At 33.8% G+C, this 26,950-nt stretch overlaps 1 protein-coding gene across 4 annotated transcripts in view; it reads left to right on the forward strand.

Annotated features, from left to right (window-relative positions):
- The window catches only part of LOC149549245 (LOB domain-containing protein 15-like), a 54,082-nt gene extending 37,832 nt beyond the window's left edge, over positions 1-16,250 (forward strand). For all 4 annotated transcript variants that reach the window (XM_089792662.1, XM_089792660.1, XM_089792663.1 and 1 more), the window contains 2 exons: positions 13,100-13,427; positions 15,917-16,250. In XM_089792662.1, coding sequence (XP_089648788.1) covers positions 13,100-13,427; positions 15,917-15,945 — 357 coding nt within the window. In that variant the 3' untranslated portion in view covers positions 15,946-16,250. The remainder of the gene's footprint in view (positions 1-13,099; positions 13,428-15,916) is intronic.
- The last annotated feature ends 10,700 nt before the right edge of the window (positions 16,251-26,950 follow it).

The raw sequence follows: 26,950 nt of genomic DNA on the forward strand, positions 1-26,950 counted from the left end.
TGAAGATCACAAGGGAATATAAACAAATTCCTAGATTTCCACTAATCTCCACCAATGTTCAAAGCTCTCCACCCTCATTCAGAGCTTTCCACCCTCTTTCATACACACCTCTCCACAATCAATCAAAACAAAGGGGGAATGACTAATGTCATGTTTTCTTTTCTTTTTTGTTTATAATCCATAATCCAAAATCCACAAGATCTCTCTCTATATATATACATACATACAAACATATATATATATATATATATATATATATATATATATATATATATATATATATATATATATATATATATATATATATATATATATATATATATATATATATATATATATATATACATACATACAAACATATATATATATATATATATATATATATATATATATATATATATATATACATGAAAACAATAATGCACTTTCTAAGAGTTTACAATTATTCAACAAAATTAATGTTTTACAAGAAAATGCATATGAAGAACTGTTAGCTCAGAAGCAAGAACATGGTGTTGAAATAGTACAAAAAGTGCTTGACATGATAGGTCTACAAGTGAGGGTGTTGACCAATCTTGAAAACTTGAATGTTGAAATGAAAGCTATAGATGAAGCAACACCTATGCCAGAGTTACAACATACTATGAAGTTGATTTTAGATCTTAAGGTAGAGGGAAATATTCAAAAGTTTGATAATCAAAATTTAAGGTACGAGAGAGAAGGAGAAGTAGAAGCTTTAGAAAGAGAACGAGAAGGAGTGGCTTTAGAAAGAGATTGCATGATAGAAACAACAACTAGATAACATAGAGGATATCAAGGGAGCCACTAGATAGAATCTAGGGAAGTGTTACAATAGGTACCATGACATTGGAAACAACAACTAAATTGGTGTAGTTTCTAATTAACTGGGTTGATTACTTCGTTATTATATGATCCAATGGTAATGTTAGTTATTATTTTGACATACATGAAAAAAACTAGACAACATAGAGGATATTATGAGAGCTATTGGATAGAATCCAGGAAAGTTTTGCGGTAGGTACTATGACATTGGAATCACTTGCAAGTATCTTTGAGAATTTATAGTCCAAATATCAAATTCTTATAAGAGTGTTTCAAGTATTGGCACAGTCTCCCTGCGATGATCCCAAGTATCAAATGCCTATAAGAGTGTTTCAAGGTTGGGAACCACTTCAAAATCCTTTGCATGGTTTAGACATAATGTCATTATGGTAGAGGCTTCTTCAAGGGAACACTCCTCATGATTATGGAATTTACACAGAAGCAAAAATTGCTTCTTCAACTCCTTACACTCAACTCTTCACTGAAGTTATTCTTCAATCCTAGCATATGCAATTTTATCACCTTGGAAATTTGTATTTGATCCTGCTAGCTAGGAACAACTGATTATTCATTTAATTGTACCTAATCTGATGATAGTTCTATAGGAATTTGTAATCAAGCCAGCTAATTAACAACTAGATCCATTTAACTAGTTATGGCTAGTTTCTTTCTAAAAATATCTACTATGATATGTTTTTGTAAAATTTCTTGTGAACTTTGCCCATTTTTCCTAGTCTACATTATTTTTGTAGAGGATCTTGAGGTAGTCGCTTAGCACAGGTTGAGTGAGTTTTATTTTTTTATTATTTGGATTTTGGAATATGTACGCAGTTGGATCAATTTTGTTGTTGTACTAAGATGTACTAAGCACCTTAAAAAAGATCTCTAAATATACATGTTTAGAAGGAGATATAAAGAGATACTTGTTTAGAAGGAAAAGAAACCAAAATTTATATATCCTTGAAGAAAATCACAGAGCTAGGGCATGGTAACAAAATTGTAGAGCAAGTGCACAACATGGAAACAAAATCATAGAGTAAGGGCATGGCATCAAAATCACAGAGCAAGGTAACAACAACAAAACATAGAGATGATAAGGGCATGATAATCAAATCATAGAGAAAAATCACAAAGCAAGGGCAAGACAATGAAACATAGAGATCACAAGGGCAAGATAACCAAATCACAAAGAAAAGGCATGACAATGAAATGTAGAGATCACAACAACAAAATAAAAAAGCAAGGGCATGGCAACGAAATGTAGAGATATGTCACAGGAATCAAATGCACCAAGCACAAGGGCATGTCGATGTTCAAAGCTCTTCACCCTTGTTTAGAGCTCTCTACCTTCTTTCACATGTAGCTCTCTAAAATCAAAACAAATGGGGAATGATTTATGTCATGCTTTTTTTGTTTGTTTGTTTATACTTATGCATGCATTGCAATTATGATGCTTATGTTGGTATTGTGAAAACATTAGGGAAAATTGCAAAAAAGAAAAAGAAAATCACCACAAATTAGACCACCATAAAAAATTGCCATCGTGATTTGACCCCAAATGTTGTAGTGAGGAGATCTCAGAGTCCACCAAATAATAAAATCTACAAAGCCCATGACTCTAAAATGGGGAAGAGCCCCCAAGAAGAAACATTTACTTAACCAAACACAACTAAGAGAAAAGGAGGGCCCTTTTAAATCTCCAACAATTACTTGGTGCCCTAGAGGACAAACAAGGAACAAACAATCCCACAAGAAGACATGAGCATAAAACCTCAACATCCTCAAGGAACTGAAAACACCTAAATCACCATGGGTCTACAAAGCCATTGAAGCAACAACAAAAGGGAAAGAATCCCACCAAAATCATTCATCCTGGCAACCCACAATAAAAATAATCGAAGGAGAAGACCAACCAAGAAGGGGTTGGGGTCTCAAAAAAATCAAGCGCATAAAATCTCTAAAGACCAAAGAGAGGGCCAAAGGAGTGGTGAACCCAAAAAAGCTAGTCAAAATTAAACCACAGTACTTCCAAAAAAGGAGGCTCATCCATAACACCCCCCAAGAGGTAGAGATAGTAATGCAAATCAAGTTTTTGAACCCAAAAAACATAGTGGGTATTAGCAATAGAGAACCCTAGCTTCCCAATGAAGCCATCAAAGCCGCCCAAGCCAAACCTCCCATCAGGGGACTGAGGAGGAAGATAATGTTTGTAGCACAAAAGCCTCTTGCTCATGAAAGAAATAGGGACCCAAATTTATGTATCACACGAAGCCACCAACAATTCAAAATTGGATGCAACACCCCAAGGGCAATAGGCCCTAAAAATCCCCTTCCTCCATCTGGGTCATCCTCTTTCGATTCCCCATCTATATCTCTTTTTGCTTGAAACCCCAACTCTAGATACCCTAAGCACTCTGATCCCGCCTTTCAATTTTTTTATTTAGTACTACAATGTTCATAAAGAAGACATGGTTTAATAAGATAAATGTTAAGTAGAATATTTATTTTTAATATTACATAATGGAATTTGTAAGCATGTTTCTATATATTCAAGAAACAAGTAGTTGTTGAAGTTGGGTTGCTAAAGTTTTGGCTTGTTGGCCAAAATTGATTGTGAATCTCTTCTAATTGCATAGACAAGTGATTAAGAATTAGTTAAGGATGTATATTAATTACATTCTTGTCATTTCCTTGGTCACATGGACTACAACTAGGGAGCTTGATGTTTAAAAATACTTGCGTAGAGACTTTGGGAATGATCTTATTCACAAGATAATATACTAGTTGTGTGATTTCTTTTTGAGGCTAGTTTGTTCTCTTGTGAGGTTTTTCGTAGTCTACATCTTGTGACATCTTGATAGTATTTCTATCTATTATTTTACGTTGTAGATTTTGAATAAGTTTGTTTGCAGATTTTCTTATGTAGGGGTTTTACAAAAATTATGTATTTTCTATAATATATTTTTCATTTGGTACCAAATCCTACTTTTAAAGCTGTGTAGTGAGATCCCCTTATTTTTAAACCATGATCTATGAATATATTCTTGTATGTATAATTGAACCTACAACCTAGGAAGAGGATAATGTTATTTTCAAAGTTATATGTTTGCTAGCAAACTTGTGTAGTTGCAAAGTTTGGGTTTCATGGAGACTCATTGAAACATGATTTTTCTTTTTCTTTTAGTATGTGGGTATATGGGGTGATATTTTACAAGATACCTAGACAAAAATAGGATTCACTGTAGAATCTAAAAGGCCCAAAAAATATAGTATGGCATAAAATATGATAAAGCTTAGAGGAGAAAAAATTGATAGTGAAGAAGGAACCTTTGATTTAGATAGTTATATAGTCATATCAAATCCATATATGTCACATCAAATCTATTATTTGTTGTATATATGACCATAATCACATGTATTAGAATCTAAATAACAATAAACCATTTATTGTAGAGTGACACAAGTGGTCACACTTACCTTGTATGGATGAGATTCTACAAGATACCTAAACAAAAATAGCACTCACTATAGAGTTCAAAAGGCCCATAAATTTTTAAAGTGACTTAAAACATGATAAGGTTTAGAGGTGAAAAATCAAGCTATTTTGAGGGTCAAGAAGAAACCTTTGGTTTGGATACATTTATAATTATATGAAACTCATATTATTCATAAAATCTATAAGTTATATATAATATGATTGTGGTAATAAGTCATTGATCATGGCAGTGATACAATTGGTCACACTTACCATGTAGGGGTCTAATCCCCCTATGGATGCAAGGTAGTTGTGTTATCAATAGGATGTAAGTGAGTGTTACTGGGAGCTATCTAGGTTGTACATCCTGAAAGAGTGCTTTATACCAATCCAGAAATATAGAATGTTGCAGTCAATCCTACAACATAAATAATAGATCTAGTCAAAGAACAAGAAAATCATCTTTACAAGAACACAAAAAATCAACAAAATTGAGAATGAAATAAGATCTCTCATTATTTAATGATATTACATTGCACTTATAGTTTAAGATATATACATTGCACTTATAGAACCAAATTTTTGAGTGGAAGTTAGAATTAGCACTAACACCCCCCTTAATTACAATTAAGGAAACTAAAACTAATGAAAAAAAGAGGAAAGAGGGAAAGCTTTCTAAAAAAATAAAAATAAAAATAGATGTAGATAAAAATCATTTGTGGTCCAAAAAATAGCAGGCATCTATTGAATGATAACTTTTGTAGTGCTAAATGAAAAGACTCCTCCAAAACCAAGATGAAGATCACAATCAATTTGCATGAGTGCCCCCAATGACACTACTCAAAGAATGGGAAGATGAAAAAGAAAGAAAAAAAATCAATCAATCAAAGATACAAGAGACAATAATATGTATAAGCAACCCCAAACAATGAATAGATTGAAAATAAGGGAGAAACATCTATCAGTGAAGGCTACAAATGACACATGAATATGTATGAGTGACCCTAACAACACTACAAAATCATGCAAGAATAAAATGGTAGTTGAATATACACCTGTGCCAATTGTCTAAAAATCTGATCAACTATGGACCAAGGAAGCACACACATGAACAATAGAAACCCCTCCAAAATGTTGAAAAGAGAGACATGACAAGTCCACTGATATGGTGTCACTAAAGTTCAAATGAAGACAAGACCATATAGTAGGAGCATGATCTTCACTTGTCTGTGATGAAGAAGTCTATTCAACCTTTATTGCTATGATTGGTCAATATAAACCTCTATTTATGAGCTTAAGCAGAATATGTGGCTTCCATTCAAAATAATCATAAGACATAAGAAGAGAAAAATCTGAAAAATTCATTAATTCAAGCTTTGATCTTTTGCACCTGCTAAGGAAAATCATATTCCTTCCTAGCTCCTATGCTTTGATACTATACATAATTTTACTATCAATCCTGTAGCATAAATAATAGATCTAGCAAGGAAAACAAGAAACCCATCTTTGCAAGAGTACAAAAAATAAGACTTAAAAAAAGGAAATAAGATCTTGTAAAGACTTCAACTTCACAACTTAAACTTTCACTTGGCTGCAGACATGCCGAGCGAAATTAGCACATGAAGAAACTGAGTGAACTTGACAAAAAAGGGAGCTCAACATAGTGTATGCCAAGTGAGCTTGATCACCAAAGGGAAGTGGAGCTCAACATGCTCAACACACAACCAACACCTAGACCAAGTGAACTTGGTAGGAATGATAGATAGAAGCTCAATGGACTTAGTAGAACAACCTATCTTACACAAAATGAGTTGATAGAGGAAGAGCTTAGTTAAGGATTGAACAGAGTGAGTTGTCAATAGACTTACAGTCTGAGCATTTCCACCATTAACACATAGAGAGGATAACAAAAAAACTTGCAAGTATGAACTTCTCAAATACCAAGCATGCAATAGTGAATAGAAGGGAGACAACAGTGAGCCGAATATGCTTGCTTGCTTGCTTTTTATTCAACTAGGTTAAAAACTATTACAAAATATGGGAGCATTCGACTTCAACTAGAAAACACTAAATACTTCAACTGATGATAAACTTACAACACTAAAGGCTACATGCAATAATGCTTGGAGCAATCTCTGCTTCACAAGACAAACCAAAATGAACTTACAAAATGATAGAGAGATTCAACATCTGCTATGAAACTGAACCTTCCTTCTATCCTTTGAACTCTAAATATTCTTTCTCTTTTCTGATATGCTAATCTTCTTCCTTCTCTACTCTGTACTTTGCTTCTTCTCTTTTTTCATTGACTAATCTCTCAAATGAATAAGATTCATTCCTTTTTGTTTGCCTTCAAAAATGTTTCCCTCTCTTTTTTAGATTTCAAACTCACCTATTGAGTTAATGAGCGTCAGGCAGGTAGGTGAGTGTTTGGCTCCAAGGGAAACCAACCATGTCACATCAAATTTATGACACTCCCCTATTGTCCCAAGCCAAACAAGGAAAGGATCACTCCTAATCCAAATTAACCACACCAAGACTCTTTCTTAGGTGCACAAAAGTTCCTATGCCCAAAGGCTTAGTTAAAATGACTGCTAGCTATTGCCCAGACTTACAAAATTCTTTTTTGATATCTCCATTCTCCACCAACTCTCTGATGAAGTGATATCTGATCTCTCTATGTGCTTTCTTCTCCCATGGAAGAATGGATTCTTAGACAATGCAATTGAGGAAATGTTGTCATAAAAGATTGTGGTTCCATCCTCTTGCCTTTCATTCAAATCTGTCAAGATTCTCCTAAACCAAATAACTTGACATGTTGTTGCATTCACTGCTATGTATTCAGCCTCTATTTTAGATTGAACAACAATAGGATTCTTCTTGGATGCCCATGGAATTGCACCAGATCCCATATGGAACATGTATCTGGAAGTTCTCTTCCTATCATCTAGACTTCCAGCCCAATCACTATCAATGTAACCAACCAACTTGAAATTACTATTTGTAGTATACAAGATACCAAATCCCTTGGTACCATTCACATAACTTAGAATCCTCTTTCCCACTTGCCAATGGGAATGCCTTAGTGTTTCTCTAAATTTGAAAATTAGACTTACTGCATGCATCATGTTAGGTCGAGTAGCTATGAAATACATTAGACTTCCAACCATCCTCTTGTACAATGTTAGATTCACACTTTCACTACAATCTTCCTTGCTCAACCTCAGATCTACTGTTGTTGGTGTTGGGGTTGCCTTACTGTTCTGCATCTTGAATCTCTCCAAGATCTACCTTGTATATTTTTCTTGAGAGATGAAGGTGCCATTATGCATTTTTTTACTTCTGTGCCTAGAAAGTACTTTAAGAGACCTAGGTCTGTCATCTCAGATTGATTTTTCATAGCCTCTTTGAACCCACCAATTAGGAAATTATCATTTTTAGTGAAGATTAAATCACCAACATACAAGAAAACAATCAACACCTTACCATTTGCTGCCTTGATGTAGAGAGTGGGCTCATCATTGCTTTTGTTAAAGCCATTTCTCATAAGATATGAGTCAATCATGTTGTACCATGCTCTTGGAGCTTGCTTGAACCTATATAGAGATCTCTTCAATCTATACACCTTGTGTTCTTCACCCGAGACTTCATAACTAGGTGCCTTCTCCACATAAACCTCTTCTTTCAATACACCATTCAAGAAGGAAGACTTCAAATCCATTTGATATACCTTCTATTTGTGCTAGGCTACAATTTCTATGACAACATGCACGGTTTCCATTCTTGCAACTGGGGCATATGTCTCATCATAATCTCTGCCATACTGTTGCTTGTACCTCTTGACCACTAAATGTGCCTTATGCCTATCTATTTTTCCTTCAACATTGCACTTGGTCTTGTAAACTCATTTCACTCCAATTACTTGTTTCTTGGGAGGAAAAGTAGTTAACTCCCATGTCTCATTTCTTTCAATAACATCTATTTCCTCATCCATGACATTACAACATTTTTCTTCCTTCGTAGCTTCTTCAAAGTAAATTGGATTACAATGAGAAAATAATGTAAAATTAACACTCATCATAATCTTTCTCATACCTTTCTTCTTGGTATGTCTCCCTTAGACTCTTGGTCTTTCTTGATAATAGGGAGGCAAGAGTGGGGTTTGGATTTTTAGTATTGATGTTGCCACTATTTTGCATGCTAGCTCGGGACTGTCTTGAAATTCTTGGAGCTATCACTCAACATGTAAGAGGTTGCTTCTATTTTTGCCTTTGTCTGCAATCCATGTTTGTTGCTCAATCATTTTGCTGATTGGAAATGTCTTCTTCTTCCTCATCAATTCTTGACACTTTACTTGAAGTGCTTGAAGATTCATCAACCAAGCCATCCCATGATTAATTTTTAAGAAACTTCGCATCTCTTGAAATGATGATCTTCTTGGTGATCAGATCATATAATTTGTAAGCCTTTGATTCCAAGATGTAACCCGTGAAGATACACTTCACACCTCTGTCATCTAGCTTTTTCTTTTGTTACGTAGGCACATGTGCATATGCTACACATCCAAACACTCTCAAGTGCTCAACTATCCATCTATTCCTTGACCATGCCTCAAGAGGAATCTTGTCATGAACTGAATTTGTAGGACACCCAATTATCAAATATATTGCTATTGCTACAACCTCTCCTCAATATTTAGTGGGGATCCCTTTTGCTTTCATCATGCTTCTAGCCATTTCAACAATAGTCCTGTTCTTCCTCTTAGCCACTCCATTTTGAGCTGCAAAGTATAACTGGCTGTAAGCTCCTTCCTAATGCCATTCTTCCCACAAAAATTTACAAATAAATTGGAGGTATACTCCCCTCCTCTATCCAACCTAAGGACCTTGACACAGTGTCCACATTCCTTTTTAGCCAAAGCTTTAAATTCAAAAAATTTGTCAAAAGCTTCAGATTTTCTTTTTAAAAAATACACGCATGTCCTACAACTATTCAAAATCATCTATGAATATCATAAAACAATTACTCTGCCCAATAGAAGTAGTTTTCATAGGGCCTACTAAATTAGAATGCACCAATTTTAATGTTGTTCTATCCCTTCTAGAATTTCTAGAATTAAAGGGAAGCCTTTATTTTTTACTCAAAATACAAGTCTCACACTTGTCAATTGAATCTACTATGCTTGAAAAACCATCTACCATTTTTTTCTTGGGCAAAAAATTTAAACCAACAAAGCCAATATGTCCATACCTGAGATGCCAAAGCTTGGAGGGGTCTTCAATCACGCTCCTAAGAGCTGATTGATGATGTATTATTGTACATGCATGCTTGGGAGATGTAGCATTGACTTGAGAAGAGAAACATGTCTCTATCCTCAAAGGGAAAATCCAGTTCTTTATCATTTGGACTACTATAAGTAGTCTGTTACTCTCATCCTTCTCATGAATGACACACTTGTCATTTTCCATCAGCACTTTGTAACCATTTTGAATGAGTTGTCCAACACTCATCAAATTATGCTTATACTGGGGGCAAAATATACATTTTGTATCTTGTTCTTCTCACCTTGCTTGGTGTAGACCATAGTAGATCCTTTGCCCACTATGAGAATGGTTTCATTATTTCTCATTTTAATTTTAGACTTAAAAGTCCTATTAATGAAAGGGAATCAACTTTCATTACCACTCATGTGGTTGCTACAACCGCTATCCAAGTACCATACCTCAGGGTTGCCTTCTTCACCAATGTTACACATGATGAAGGTTGTGGGATTATTTGCATTTTCCATGTTCACATCAACCACATTTGCATTCAGTCTTGACTAATTACCTTGCTTCTTCCAACATTCACTTGCATAACACCCAAACTTATGATAGTAGTAGCATTCAACATTGCTCTTATTGGAGTTGTAATTCTTCTTACCTCCTCTAGAGCTATTTTGAGAGGTGCTTGCTCCCTCTTGGTTGCTTTCTCGTCCTAAGATTTCTGCACCAACATTCCTTTGACCATTCTTTCCATGACCTCTACTTCTTGAGCCTCTACCAGATGTATTCCTTCCTCTCCCCCTGCCTCTTGAATTCTCTTGAGCCTTGAAAGACTACTCTTGGGAAGTTTTTGCTAATCTATTGATCCAGTGCACATGGGTTTGAAGAGTTCTTATCAACTCATCCATGGTCAATGTGGTGAGATCCTTTGCTTCCTCAATGGTCATCATAGGGTTGTCATATTCTAAGGTAAACTCCTCAATATCTTCTCTACAATCCTTTGCTCTTCATACTCTTCTCTATTTGACTTGAGCTGGTTTATCAAAGTGGAGATCCATGAGCTGAACTTTGCAATAGGTTCATTATCCTTCATCTGAAGGTTCTCAAACTTCCTTTTGATCATCTGTAGCTTTACTACTTTCACCTTATCAGCCCCCTTGAAGTCTCAAGGATGTCCCATTCTTCCTTTGAATAATTTACTGCTGCAATCTTGGTAAAGACAGTCTCTGTCATTGCTGCCTTAATCAAACTTAATGCTTTCACATCTTTTCTCCTTGACTCCTTCAACTGTGTCTTCTGTGGGTTTGTGAGGGCAACATACAGGGTTGGGACAGTAACATCATTGAACCCATTGATCACAAACTCCCACAAATTATTAGCTACCATTATATTTTTCATCTTCTTTGCACATGTATCATAGTTTTATCCATCAAAGGACTGTGACTACTACCATATCTTTCCTGCATCTCCTACCATGTCAAATATACTCAGAAAATAAATGCCCTAACTCACTATGGATGTTGGAATTCAAAGCTCTGATACCATGTAAATAATTCAACTTCACAACTTAAAATTTCACTCGGCTATAGAGCTGTTGAGTGATAGTTTTTCTCGGCACAAGAAGGTGCCAAGTGACAAGCAGATGGTGCCAAGTGAACTAGACACATGAAGAAATTGAGTGAGCTCAACAGAAAGGAGCTCGACACAATGTATGCCAAGTGAGCTCAGTAACCAAAGGGAGGTGGAGCTTAGCAGACTCGACACACAACTAACACCTAGATCGAGTGAACTCGGTCAAAGAAGACACCGAGTGAACTCGGTAAGAACGACATATAGATGCTTGGTGGACTCGGTAGAAAAAACCGGTCTTACACGAACCAAGTTGATAGAGGAAGAGCTTGGTTAAGGAGTGAACCGAGTCAGTTGTCGATAGATTTATAGTCTGAGCATTTCCACCATTAACACACACAGAGGATAACAACAAAGCTTGCAAGTATGAACTTCTCAAATGCTAAACATGCAATAGTGAATAGAAGGGAGCCAACAATGAGAAAAGTATGCCCACTTCTTGCTTTCTATTCAACTAGGTTAAAAACAATTTCAAAATCTAGGAGCATTTGGCTTCAACCAGAAAACACTTAATACTTCAACTGATAATAAACTTATAGCACTAAAGGTTGTATACAATAATGCCTGGAGCAATCACTACTTCACAAGACAAACCAAAATGAACTTACAGAATGACAGAGAGATTCAACATGTGTCGTGACACTGAACCTTCCTTTGTCCTTTGAACTCTGAATATTCTTCCTCTGTTATGATCGGCTGATCTTCTTCCTTCTCTACTCTGTGTTCTGCTTCTTCTCTTCTTTTGTTGATTGATCTCTCAAATGAATAAGATTTATTCCTTTTTGTTTGCCTTCAAAAACGTTTCCCTCTCTTTTCCAGATTTCAAACTTACCTACCGAGTTAATGAGCGTTAGGCGGGTAGGTGAGCATTTACTCTAGGGGCGATTGACCATGTCACATCAAATTTCTGACAGACTCTCATTATTCAATGATATTACATTACACATAGTGCAAGTTATATATACAATAAACAACTGCCAATGAGTAACCTCTGTTAAGAATATAAAGTTATGCTGAAGAGAGTTATCAGGAATTAAACAACAGTTCTCCACTTAAAGCATGACTGATAATTATCCTTCTTTCACACAGCAATTTGAGGAGAGAATGAAATACGAACAGTTACCATCCAAAGATTACAGATCAGAATGGGTATTCCACGAATCACCGTTTAGAACTGAACTGGAGTGGCAGTTGGAATTAACAACACTAACAAGAAAAACTCAACATTTTTCCTTTGTTTTGATAAATGGCTTGAAGACATGTTACTGAAACGGATTATATTGGAAAAATCTTCACATAGTCTACCAGAAAGTATGGCAGTTCAGTCTAAAACCCTTAAATGTTAGCTTGCAGAAAATAAAAAACTGCTTTTGAAGAAATTCTTGAATTATTAATATAATTAATATATCGGAATTATCTATACAGTGCACTCATTCTTCATCTCGGTGATGAGTAGCAGAATATAATAAAGAATGATATGAATAAACAATGTATTATCTTTAAGAAGCTCTGGAATGAACCCAACAAAATGCAATCTACTAACACATAATTTAGTATGATTACTATTAGTGATATTTGGGACAGCTTAAATTTTGCAAATTAAGTTTCATTTCAATACTAAAAGTGTTTAATAGTCAAAATTGACTTATTTTTCTTAAATTAAATTTAATTTACTCCTTAACATATGATGTTTAAGGGTGGGGATGATATTTTTCTGGGAGATATAACTTCAACAGAACTTCATAGTTTTTTGAACCAGATGCAGCACTGTAGAGTTGACAATGCAAAACATATCATGCAGTGAACTCAATTTATTTGAATTGAGATTTGGAAAAGATCAAAATCATCAATTATGGTTTTATGTTCTATTGCTGATAAATTTCTGCAGGAAGTTCCAGAAAACCAGAGGGCAGATGCAGCAAATAGCCTTGTATATGAGGCAAATGCAAGATTACGTGATCCAGTGTATGGTTGCATGGGTGTTATATCAAGTCTGCAACACCAGATTCAGTCTCTACAAAGTGAAGTGAATGCTGTGAGAGGAGAACTCATGAGATACAAATGTCAAGACCAGACTACAACTCTTGCAAATCCACCTTCAATGCTCACTATCAGATATCCCACTGGTATTGCAGTTTCATCAAGTGCCTGCTCTCAGACCACAGACTCTCCAGATTTTTCCGCGGTTTCTACCACTTTAACAAATATTTCTGATAAGGAGAGTCTCTTTTCTGTTTCATCCTTTTTGCTGTACAATATAATCAAATATAATATTTTACGATTAATTGTGTACGAGGGTAACACTAAAGAATAAATTGAGTCTTAAAAAAATTAGTCAATTTTAATTATATAACACTTTTAACCTATAAACCAATCATTAACACTTTTAACCTATAAACCAATCATTAGTTTGAGATGCTTATACCAGCCAATATAAAATTAAATTATATTTAGAATGACCCATCTATCAGAAATAATCGATATTTCATCAACCCACCTAAAGTTAGCTTGAGGATCCTTTCAATCTCCATCTCTCATGGACTTCAAATGCTCAAGTTACACACCATCTTCATCTATATAAGTCGAGGGACTGCAAAACTTGTCTACTTAAAACATAATTTCATATCATCCAAATGATCTCCTCCTCTCATATTTCTTATCATCATCTCTACCTTCATTCTTGATCAGTTGCTTGAATGGTCCACTTTACACTATAGTAGCTTATTCTCATACAACGCAAACAATTGTTTTCAATCTGTCACTATATTAGCTGGGTGAGCTCCAATGATTTACATCACTCTTAACTGATTTTCATACAACTGTTTGGTAGCTTGAATGGTCCAATTTATACTATATTAGTTGGCTCTCAAACAATTCTACTCATGCCTCATTATATTGGCCGGGTGAGCTCGAATGATTTACCTCATTTACTATATTAGCTGATTTTCATACAAGAATGGTTTGCTTTATTAGTTAGTTCTCCTAGGATACAAACAATTATATTCATCCTTCTCGCTCAGCTCTGATGATTTATGTCATTCATTATATTAGCTGATTTTCATACAACCCTTTCATTACTTCACCCTTTTAGATATCAAAACATCTGCTCTAGAGGAGCTTAAATGTTCCACTTTACATAAACTCCTCACCCCGACTTTATGATATGAAAATCAAAGGTTAAGCAATCAATTTCTTGTTCATTACATAAGATTGACATCAACAAAAACTTTTAAAGCATTTATACTAATTTCTTTCACTCATTATATTGACATTATATTGATACAATTATATTGACATTATATTGATACAACCTGTTGCTTTTGATAGTACTTTTCCTTTTTAGATGTCATATCATCTATTGTTAGTGAAATTCACTTCTCATAAACTCCTTATCTGACTTCCTAATATGAAAATCAAAGGTTGAAATTCACTTCTCATAAACTCCTTATCTGACTTCCTAATATGAAAATCAAAGGTTAAAATGGCCAGCTTACTGTTCATTACATAAGATGGATATCCACATTATCTTCCATGATTTCACCTTCTTCCTAACTTTATATAATATAGAAATTAAATGTTTGATGGTTAAATTCTTAGTACATGAGATATATATTCATATAAACTTTTAAAGCATTCATTTACTTACTATATTAATTGATTCTCTCACAACTCTTTCATTATTTTTCCTTCTTCGGTCTTGCATCATCTATCCTTAATGAACTTTACATGAACCTTCATTCTCGCATTATCATATAGAAATCCAAAATTAAGTAGTTACTTTCTTAGTCATTATATTATATAAGATCACTCTCCATATTTGAAAAGAGAGGGGTAAAAATTTATTAAGACATAAGGAAATACAACAAGGAGAGCTCAACAAGGAGCTCTATCTTGAGCAATAAGTTCATCAAATTCTTGCACCATCTCAAAGGGAAGTTGCCCCCTATCCATAATATTTCAGCCTAGAGCATGACTAGAAGCCCATTTGGTTAAACAATCAGTACCTGTGTTCTATTCACGAAGAATGTAAGTAAACCTAATGAACTCAAAAGAGGTACAAAAGAGAATAATTTGATTAACAACAGTGGCTAGCTCCCAACTAACATCCTTAAGCTCCTGTGAGGAAAGAAAGTTCACCACCACTTGCGAATCAGACTCGCAGATAATCTTGCTTCATCCCCGCAAGCAACATTGTTCCACATCATATAAAATAGCCTGAGCCTCCATGAGATTATTAGTGTAATCACCCTTATGTACTAAGAAAAAGAATTTAACATCACCATAACTACAACGGGCCACTCCCCAATAATCTCCACATTAAAAAAAATTCATACTAACATTTCATTTGAACTTTGCAAACTCATCATATATTGAGTATATAATCCTACACAAAATCAAAAATACATTTTTAATAAAAAAATCAATATTAAATTATAACAAATATTTTTTGATTATAAAATAGATTGTAACACACAAAATGACTTAAACATTTGTATTAAGAATAAGTTATAAATGTGAAATATAGAAACAATTATTAAAAATAAGTTACAAATGTGAAATATAGAAACAATTATTAAAATGTTATGAAAATTATTTAATTGTTTTATATATAGAACATCCATTTTTTATATATAGAAAAATATTATGTATGTCATTATTATGAATTTTAGAGCTATTGACTCATCTTGACTTGGTTAATATATGCAGGGATCATTACGACCATGGAAATCATAGTTGATTGTTTCAAGCCAACTCCATGATAATTATCATTGGATAATTTGTTGTTACATCACGAGGATTGTCATGAGGCAGTACAGGTTATTTTTTGGAGGATGATTTTTATCTTAAAAATGAACTTAATGAGCTGATTGAGCAATATTTCTCCACTCATGTTTTTTCTTCTCTTACTCATCATCAAACAACATGAGTATAGGTATGATACAACATAAGTATAGGCATGATATTCCACTTTCTAGAGAAAATTTGCATACTCCATGTCCATTTGAATTGTCCAATAATCATTTCATATTTTAAAGGAATGCATCATCTTAAGATAATTAGTTTAGTTGATTAAGAAAATTTCCAAAATTAAATTTTAAAAATCATCACTGAAAACTCAATAAACCAACATGGATCTCTCTTTTGATGGTCAAGCTAATTATAATTGAAATTAACTTTGCACACCCTATTTACTATATTAAAATATTTGGTATATTTCACTTTGTAACTTGCTATCTTTAAGAAAATTAATTTACACCCCCATTTCACTTATATTAACATTTTAAAACAAAATTTTGCTTACATGAAATTCTCAATTATCAAATTTTCTTATTAATTTTAAGTGATACATCCATTTACATTTATTTCATGTCAAGACATGTCGAAATTCATATGAAAATCAGTTGTAATTTTTCTCTTTATTATAAACCCATATTTTTATTTTGTACATTTGGAGAAAGACCCCACTAAGGCATAACTCTTGATATGTAGTTAGTCAAACGAACTTGGAGAGCACAAGAATATTTTATTATGTTTTGTTATTTACAATAAGAGTTCTAAGGAAGAAATAAATATTATTTGAGTCAAACTATAAGACTTCATTCGTTAGAGGATTAATTGTAAGTAAGTCTAATTCCAAAAGTAGATGTAGAGAAATATCCATTGACTTTTGACATGGGTTAATATTCATATTTATATTTCTGGTTAATCTATGATTTTTTCCAAGTTATGAAAAATTAATTTATCAACAAAAACATCATGTTTAAGGATATTTCATTTTGATATGCACAGATGATTTTGACAGAGAAGATTTTTTTTTATTTTGATCTATACAGTGATTTTGACAAAGAAGATATATTTCAAGCAAAATATATTTTTATAAATATGGTGATTTTCATTAAATAATGAATTATGAAGGATTGGTTCTTAAGAGAAAATTCCATTAGATTATATGGCTACTCGAATACAATTGGACTAATTTCAACGAAAGATATACATATAAATATTTTCTAAATGTTTAGAGATGTAAGGCGGAAATAATATTTATACCTCAAAAGTAATAATAGACAAAGGAGAAATTAAATTGTACTTAAGGACAATTAATATCCTAAGAAACATGGGTTGGGATCTCCACAACTTTTTGTCTTTGGAGAAGTCATTCTTGCACGAGGGAGCATTTTCTCCCTACATATAGAGGTGGCTTATCTCTCTTCTTCTTATATGCAACATTTACTTCTTTCATTAATTTTTCTTTTTAATGGGTTATGGGTGATGACCTCAAAGTTATGGAATCAAATTATTCCATTATTTTGAGAGATGTATCAAGGTCATGTTAGCCCCAATTGATAATGTTTTTAATGTATGTGAAAGAGTCACATCTATTGTTATGTTGTCATTGATGTCAAGCCTTAGTTGGTTAGACATTATGCTAATTTAGTAGAGTTCTATATCATTTTATTAATTAAGAGGATTTGATTGATGACGAGGATTTGAAGAAAGTATGATGATGTAAGTGTTGATAAGTATATGGTATTCAATGGGAACTTGAATGAGTTAGATTCTGATAGTATAATGTTGATTTGATTATTTTATACGATTTGGTTAAGTGTTGAGATCATGTATAAGAAAGATAGGTTGGTTAGTGAATGAAGAATCATGGTATTAAATGAGATACTATAGTTATCACTAAGCAACTGAAGAAGAAATGAAGAAAGTGTGGTGTCACCTGAGTAATTTTAGTGTTAACCGAGTCTACTATTGACTGAGCAATATGTAATATTTTTGATAAAGGAGGCAAGGAGAGAGCCCTAAACCCAAAGTTACAAATACCAAAAGGCACATCCCAGGGCCATTATAGCCTAACAACTAGCCATAAGGACTAGAACTAACATACAAAAACTCCAAAAAATAATAAAAAACTACCAGTACTAAAACTATCGATACTAATGCCAAGAGAATAAACATGCTGATTGAAGATTGCATCCACAATACTATAAAATAACTGTTAGCATCAATGCTAATGGTATTCCTTTGGGGGAGTATCCTAAGCATTGGTGAGTATGTGGCAGTATTGACATGTTGCATTCATGACTGTGTTTGTCATTCATGTCAACATAGCAATAAGTCTGTGAAGATCGACAAAGTAGCAGATATAGATCAAATTTATACAGACAGAGGTTTGATGTTTCGATCATGTGCGGATAAGGACATGTTCCACACTATGTCCTGATAATGAGGTTAAATGTGCGTAACATAAGTCAAAGACATGAAAAAGTTGTAAGTGATTTATACAGAGTAGTATAGAGACAGAGTAACTGTTAAGCAATTTTCGATGATTGCATTATATCTTCTAACAGAGATATAATCTGGAGATGCATAGTTAGACAATAACAGTTCTAAGATAGTCCGATAGTGATGTTAGCGAATGTGCAAGCCCTAATGTCTCACATGTGAGAAGTTGTATAGACTGTGGGAAAATGGTGCTATTGTAATTGTGAATTAATTAATTTTCTTAATATAATTAATTAGGAAATCCTCAAGGCTAACTCAAGGAATTATTTTGAAGATACAGTATAAAGGAAATATGCTTTCCTTATTTTTAAAGTGTGCAATGCTAAGTAATCAAGGAAGTGCGAAAAGGAGCAGAGTGTTTGGTGAATGCGAGTAAGCGATCCAAGGGATTATTGGATGTGAAGTTTGTAATTTGTTATTAAGATCAGAAGGAGAAAAAGTCTAGTTGATAGGACAAAGAAAGAAGGAGCAGTATAGTTCAATTCTATTATTTTGCAAGGAATGATATAGAGATCATTTGGACAATGGGTTAATTGGTATTTCCCCTAAAGATGTTTGGATAGTGGGTCCATATGCCTTCTACAACTCCTAACAGGGTCGACACAACTCCTAACACAATTGGAATATCCTAGCAAGGAGTCAAATTCTCCTAATAGGGATTGATATGTACTGAATGTTTTCATAGACTCTTAACAGGGTCCATCCTCTAACAAGGAATATTTATATTAGTACATCATCTTGTGGGTACCATCCCCACTAGGGTTTTCCCTTTGATCAAGGGTGTCCCTAGTTAACATATATGGTGTTATTGTGCATGAGTATCTTGTTGTGGTTTCTGATTATATTGCTCATATGGTTAAGATTTAATAAGGTTGACAATTGTGATAATTGTTGTATAACTAATTCACCCCCTACCCCCTTAGTTATATTGGTGGACTATATATTCTAACAATTGGTATCAGAGCCTCAAGTCCTTGAAGAGAAAGCTTAACAACTTTGGGAGATCTCTAGTGAGTCATTTCAGAAAGGATAGTCCTAAGTCTGATAGAGGAAATTTTGACACCTAGAAGATGGAGCTTCTTGGTGAGACATCAGAAATGTGTAAAGAATTAAGCATTGAGTTTCTAGATCTAGAATCTTTTTGTTGTATATGAAAGAATAGAAGCACAAGTAAAGATAGATCCAGATTTGAAGAAGACAAGAAGATCAAAGAAGGTATTGATCTGCTTATGGAAAGAGATCCATAAGGTATGAAATGTTTTGTTTTTAAGCATGTAAAGAGTTTGGTCATTTTTCGTCTAGATGTCCTAAGAGAGTAAGAAAATCTAGAAAGAATTCACTTTCTGATGAAGATGAGTAATGTAAAGCAAGTATGGAAATATTCTTAAATGATTGTGATGATAAAGATAATGAACTTGAATTGGTTAAGAAAAAGGAAGTAATAGAAGAAATAGCTTTGGTGACTATTGTTGATTCAAAGACTACCCATGAGAATGTAGAAGTTTTCTTTGAGACTAACAATGATCTGCAAAATGATGTGCAAATTGTTTTGAGCAAAGAGGATAAAGATTTGAACCTGGAGAAAAAGTATTAATTGAGTTAAAGAATCCCACCTCTAATAGGAATATGAGAAAGAATCACCCTCTAGAGTAGGTAATTGGAAGCAAAGACAAGGAGTAATAAAATGTAATGAACTTAATGAAGAGATATGTTTGATTTCTCAAGTTAAACCTAAGAGTACAAATGAAGCATGTAAAGATGACTATTTGATTCAAGCAATGAAGGAAGAATTAGATTAGATTGTGAAGAATGAAATATGGGAATTAGTTCCAAGACCTAAAGAAAAAAATGTTATTAGAACCAAATGGGTATTTAGAAATAAGATGAATGAACAAGGTAAAGTTGTATGAAACAAGGCCAAACTTGTGTGCAAAGGATACTCACAACAAGAAGTAATAGATTATGAGGAGACATATGCCCTTGTAGCTAGAATGGAAGCAGTATGAATGTTCCTAGCTTATGCAGCAAACAAGAAATTCAAAGTGTATTAGATGGATGTTAAATCAGCTTTCCTAAATAAAGATATTGAAGAAGAGGCATACATTGAAAAACCTGAAGGTTTTCCTCTAACATAAAAGAAAGATATTTAGTATGTAGATTAAAGAAAGCTCTATATGGTTTGAAGCAAGTACCTATAACCTGGTATGCAAGGTTGGACAAGTATTTGACAAAAAATGAATTTGCTAAAGGTATGACAGATAGTAACTTGTATTTGAAAAAAATTGAGAATGGTTTTTTGATAATAGTAATATTTTTTGATGACATAAAATTTGAAGGAAATGATGAAGAAAGTGATAAGTTCTCTAAATAAATGAAGAATGGCTTTGAAATGAGTATGATAGGAGAAATGAAGTTTTTCCTAGGTTTGCAAATTGTACAAAACAATGATGAAATTTTTATTTCACAAGGTACATATTTGAAAGAATTATTGAAAGGATTTGGCTTGGAAAGTTGTAAGCCTATTGGTAAACCTATGATAACTAGTCACAAGTTATCTAGCAAAGATGAGACACCTATAATTGAGCAGAAGAAGTACAGACCCATGATTGGAGGTTTTCAATAGCTGACTCACACCAAACCAGATATAATAAATGTAGTTGGGATTGTAGCTAGATTTCAAGCTTTTCCTAAGGAGTATCATTATGTAGGATATTCATATATTTGAAGGGAACATCTAATTATGGAATATGGTATGATAGATCAAGTGATTTCACTCTATGTGCTTATACTAATGTAGATTGGGCAGATAGTATAGATGACAGAAAGAGCACTGGTAGTGGAGCATTCTTTCTTGGAGGAAGATTGGTTTCTTGGCTAAACATGAAACAAGATTGTATTTCACTGAGTACAACTAAGGCAGAGTATGTAGTAGGAAAAAATAAATGTAATCAAGTTATGTGGATGAAGTAGATGCTAAAGAACATTAGGATAGAATTTTCAAAACCTATTATCATATACTATGATAATATAAGTATAGTAAGTATGTCTAAGAATCCTGTGTTGCGTTCTAAGACTAAGCATATATCTATTAAGTATCATGTATTAAGAGAGAAGGTAATAGAAAAGAAGATTAGATCAGAGTATGTGAGTACTAAAGATCAGATTTCAAATATCTTTATGAAGCCCTTACCTAAAGATGCATTTGAGTACTTAAGAGTTATACTTGGGGTTATGCCCATGTCTATTAAGACATCTATTTGAAGGATATTCATATATTTGAAGGGAACATCTAATTATGGAATATGGTATGATAGATCAAGTGATTTCACTCTATGTGCTTATACTAATGTAGATTGGGCAGATAGTATAGATGACAAAAAGAGCACTGATAGTGGATCATTCTTTCTTGGAGGAAGATTGGTTTCTTGGCTAAACATGAAACACGATTGTATTTCACTGAGTACAACTAAGGCAGAGTATGTAGTAGGAGAAAATAAATGTAATCAAGTTATGTGGATGAAGTAGATGCTAAAGAACATTAGGATAGAATTTTCAAAACCTATAGAATTTTCAAAACCTATTATCATATACTGTGATAATATAAGTACAGTAAGTATGTCTAAGAATCTTGTGTTTCTTTCTAAGACTAAGCATATATCTATTAAGTATCATGTCTTAAGAGAGAAGGTAATAGAAAAGAAGATTAGATCAAAGTATGTGAGTACTAAAGATCAGATTTCAAATATCTTTATGAAGCCCTTACCTAAAGATGCATTTGAGTACTTGAGAGTTATGCTTGGGATTATGTAGATGACGCATAGATTGCATCAATCTAGTGGTATAGAGAACTATTATTTGACTAGACTGAATGCTAATGCTTCCTATATGGGAGAGTATCTATGATGAGAAGAGTCATTAAGGACTCTTGGTATTTGGTATTGAATAGTGTGTTTGGACACTTGATTTGGTTGAAGAATTTGAGCAATAAATTGACGTAATGAGGTCTTTGTCATTGATGTCAATGGGGGAGAATAATGAATGAAAAATATATCCTAAGTATGTATGAGGAGAGATGAGTATGAGAAATATCCTCTAGATGAATGGAGGAGAGCTAGTTATTAGGGAGTTTTAGAAAGATTCATGTAAGAAAAGAGAAGGAATATCTCTATAAGGAGATTTAAAGTTATTAATGCCAAAGAGGAAGATAAGAGTACCATTGAATGTGGGAGAAGTTAATAAGTTGTTTAGTGAACAACTCATGATGCCAATCTAAAAGATGCAAAATAGAGTAATGTTCCACGGGATTTCAGATTTGATTGATGAAGAGGATTTGAAAAGATGAGAACAACATTAGTAGCATAGTATTTTTTGGTATTCTTGGAGTCTAAATGTTTTTCATCTATGTTGCCATCAATTCTAAAGGGGGAGATTGTTAGCATGAATGCTGATGGTATTCCTTTGGGGGAGTATCCTACGAATTGGTGAGTATGTGTTAGTATTGACATGTTGCATTCATGAATGTGTTTGTCATTCATGTCAACATAGCAATAAATATATGAAGACTGGTAGAGTAGTAGATATAGATCAAGGTCGTACGAACATAGGTTTGATGTTTCAATGATGAATGGATAATGACATGTTCCACATTGTGTCTGATGATGAGGTTAAATGTGTATAACATAAGTTTAAGACATACAAAAGTTGTAAGTGATTTACATAGAGCATTACAAGGACATAGTAATTGTTAAGCAGTTTATGATGATTGCATTATTTCTTCTAACAAAGATATAATCTAGACATGTACACTTAGATAGTAACATAAGATAGTCTAATAGTGATGTTAGTGAATGCACAAGCCCTAGTGTTGCACCTATGAGAATTTGTATAGACTGTGGGAAGATAGTGCTATTGTACTTACAAAATAATTAATTATCTTAAAATAATTGATTGGGAAAGCCTCAAGGCCAACTCAAGGAATTATTTTGAAGATACAATATAAAGGAAATATGTTTTCATTTTTGTGAAGTGTTCAATGCAAAGTAATCAAGGAAGAGCAAAAAGGAGTAGAGTGTTTGATGAATGCGAGTAAGTGATCCAAGGAATTATTGGATGCAAAGTTTGTGATCTAGCATTAAGATCAGAAAGAGAAAAATTCTGGTTGACAGTATAGAGAAAGAGGAAGGAGAAATATATTTCAATTCTATTATTCTTCAAGGAATAATATAGAGATCATTTGGACAATAGGTTCATTGGTCTTGACCTTGAAGCTATTTGGATAGTGGGTCCATCTTCCTTTTACAACTCCTAAAAGGGTTGGCACAACTCCTAATAGAGTTGGAATCTCTTAACATGGATTCAAAGTCTCCTAGTAGGGACTGATATGTACTGAATGTTTTTATAGACTCCTAATAGGGTCCATCCTCTAACAAGGAATATTTATATTAGTACATAATCTTGTGGGTACCATCCCCACCAGGGTTTTCATTTTGATCAAGGGTTTCCCTAGTTAACATATTTGGTGTTATTGTGCATGAGTATCTCATTGTGGTTTTGTTGCCCCACTTTTGTTTCTAATATATTGACAAAAGAGAGTTCTTTTTTATAGATGAGGTCAGTTTCTTTCCCAAAATGTTTGAGTCTAGGTCTAGATTCTTAAAGGCTAGGTGATCTTTATCAGATTTTCCCAATATGCCTTCTCTTTCTCCATAGTTGGGCAGGTAGTTTTTTTTTCTAGTAATTTTTCAAGTAAGTTAGTATCTAATTTGATAGAGATTAAATTTTACTCATCATAGATGAAGAATTTTCACTATTTTTTCATGGCATATTAATGGTTGAGAAAATAAACGTCAATGGAAAAATTCATATTGCCTTCTCCTCAGTGAGTTTCCAACCCACGAAGGCAAGTTTCTATGAAAGCTCACTTGGAGCCATGTTTTAATTAAAAAGATTCAAATAATGTACATTTTTAAAGTAAATTGATGTTTGAGTCTAAGATGAGACTCCAAAACATGATTTGGATTCATTATCACTCAAATACTAAGCCTTGGTGGAAAACCTGAAACTATCTTCTCCCTGGCAGGTTTCCAACCCATGAAGATGACTTTCCACAGAAGAGATAAAAGTGAAAAACAAGATGTTAAGTGACACCCAAGTGGATCCATAAACCTTAACTAAACATCCTTAACAACCAAAAATATAGTTTTCAAAGATTCAACCAATAAAGGAGCGTTGGCGAAAAATGGAAATTGCCTACTCTTTGTTGGGTTTCCAACCCATGTAGGCAATTTTCTAATTATACAAGAAAGATCAAGTCAAAATTCAATGTGGCCCCCGTACTAGATTTAGTGTATGTATGAATGATATTAGAATGAATCAAACCATTGCACAGAAGGAAGGTATGGTCAAAATCTCACTTGGCAAACTTTCATCAATAGAGTGCTCCAACGATAACTTTTTGAAACTTAAAGGAAAATGGAAAAGTAAATAACGGGTTTATAGAAAGTTAGCGTTACACTCAACAGAACAATGAAAAGACTTTTAAGTGTTTGTTAAGCCTTTGCATTTACTCTCTAACATGTATTTCCTTAAACTTCACTCACGTGGCACAAATTCTGAAGTATAGCGGATGAATTGAAATCCTTATATAAAATACACAGACAGTTAAAAGAGTTACCTAATTTCCTTGATTTTTCATTCTATTAATATGCATAACTTCTTGAAAGCTAGTAACTATTATATTTCTTGTCTTATTTACTCTTTCAATTCAAAATCTCATTCATATATTATGGCCACCAAGTTCATGGGCTTTGATGGTTTGATTGGAATCAAGTCTCAATTGCATAATTTCATAAACACATTCCTCCATTTCTATGATATGGTAGATTTCCAAAGGAGGGTAAAATCTGAATGAATTCATCCTACCACTTAGACGCTTCAAGAATGTGGTTTAGTCAAAGCTGTTGGTTTTCTAGTTGTAGTCCAAGCCCCATAACTCATTTACGAATGTATTTGTCATTACAATCTAGAAACCAAGAAAATAGTTATGCTAGATGACACTGTGTTGATTTCAATTGATAGGTAAATGGTGGTAAATTGTCTTTGTGTACCAGAGTGATAGGAGTTCTCTAACTTAATTGTTGGCAGGGTCATCTCAAAATTCTTAGGGAAGAAGATGATCAAGATGAAGGAGATCATGTGAACATGGTTCTAGTTGCCATGAAGTGACAAGAGTAAAGTCCCCAAAACTTTGTTCGGGACCAATCTCAAACTAGAGATAATTGATTTTTTGGTTCTTCAACATAGATTGAGAGGTGAAGTAGAAGCCCTAAATTTTGTCGAGAAATATTTGTTTTTTGTTAAAGTTATATGCTTAGACACACAATATATTGATTAGGTGCAAGATGTAAGTGAGATTCTTTCCAATGCCCTATAGGTGGCCAAGTTTTACAATTCATTCTACATCTCTTCATTCTTGATTTACATGTTGGCTTCTTTGCAATTATGGCCCAATCTTCTAGGATTAGAAAATTTTCTTGATGATGTTAAGACCTATGAGTTTTACCCATGTCTCCAATCATAGAATAGTTATGCGGATAATGTAAAGGTGAATGACACATTTACCATGAGAATTTGCAGGAAACTACAAGGATGCCTAAAAAGGAGATTCTCTCCTAAATCTATGGCCACCATCTGCCAGTTTGATTGCTATTTTATCTAGTTCTCATCCTTTTCTTATCTTTTTCCTGCAGCTTTTGATGGTTTTCCCCTAAAGCTACCAAGATATCTGAGTGATATGATAGTGCCAATCAAGATTATTTGACAAACTTTGCAAGTGAACATCTTAAGTGGAAGCCTGAAGAAGAAGGTCTATGAATTTCCTATGAGGGTTGGAGCTTTCAATTGTGACACCTGTTTAGATGCCAAGAACATGATGGTGTTCAAAAAGAAGTACAAGATAGATATGTATGAAGTCCTGAGGCCTATGTCTAACCCCAATGGGTATGCTAGAGATGTCATAAAAATTGGGGGTGTGATAAAGCATAATGCCACAATTGAAGATTATTGGGCCGATTGCAAAGATGAATTCGAGAGCCATGATTGAGCCTTCTCATGATTGACAGGGACCAAGTGAAGATGCATAAGGTAAACATAAATGTAGATGGAATTGAGGATGATGGTCAAAATATGTATAGCAATGCTTACTTGACTATGTTGAGGAATACTCCCATAAGCTCTAAACGTTTCAAAGATACTATAGAAGATCTAGACATAAGGATGGCTAGAATCTACAAGAGGATTGAAAAGTGGGTCAAGTGGACCACAACATAGTGAAGCAGGAGAAAAGGTGCATCTGCCCAGTCCTCCTCAAATGTAGCAACAACTTCATCTTCTCACATTAGTGCTTCAGGCGCAATCCTACCTCCCACTCAAGGACCTACTCAACCAACTG

The sequence above is a fragment of the Cupressus sempervirens genome, chromosome 7 (assembly GCF_028749045.1).
Source record: "Cupressus sempervirens isolate cs-2001-9-10 chromosome 7, ASM2874904v1, whole genome shotgun sequence".
NCBI classification, from domain to species: Eukaryota; Viridiplantae; Streptophyta; class Pinopsida; order Cupressales; family Cupressaceae; genus Cupressus; species Cupressus sempervirens.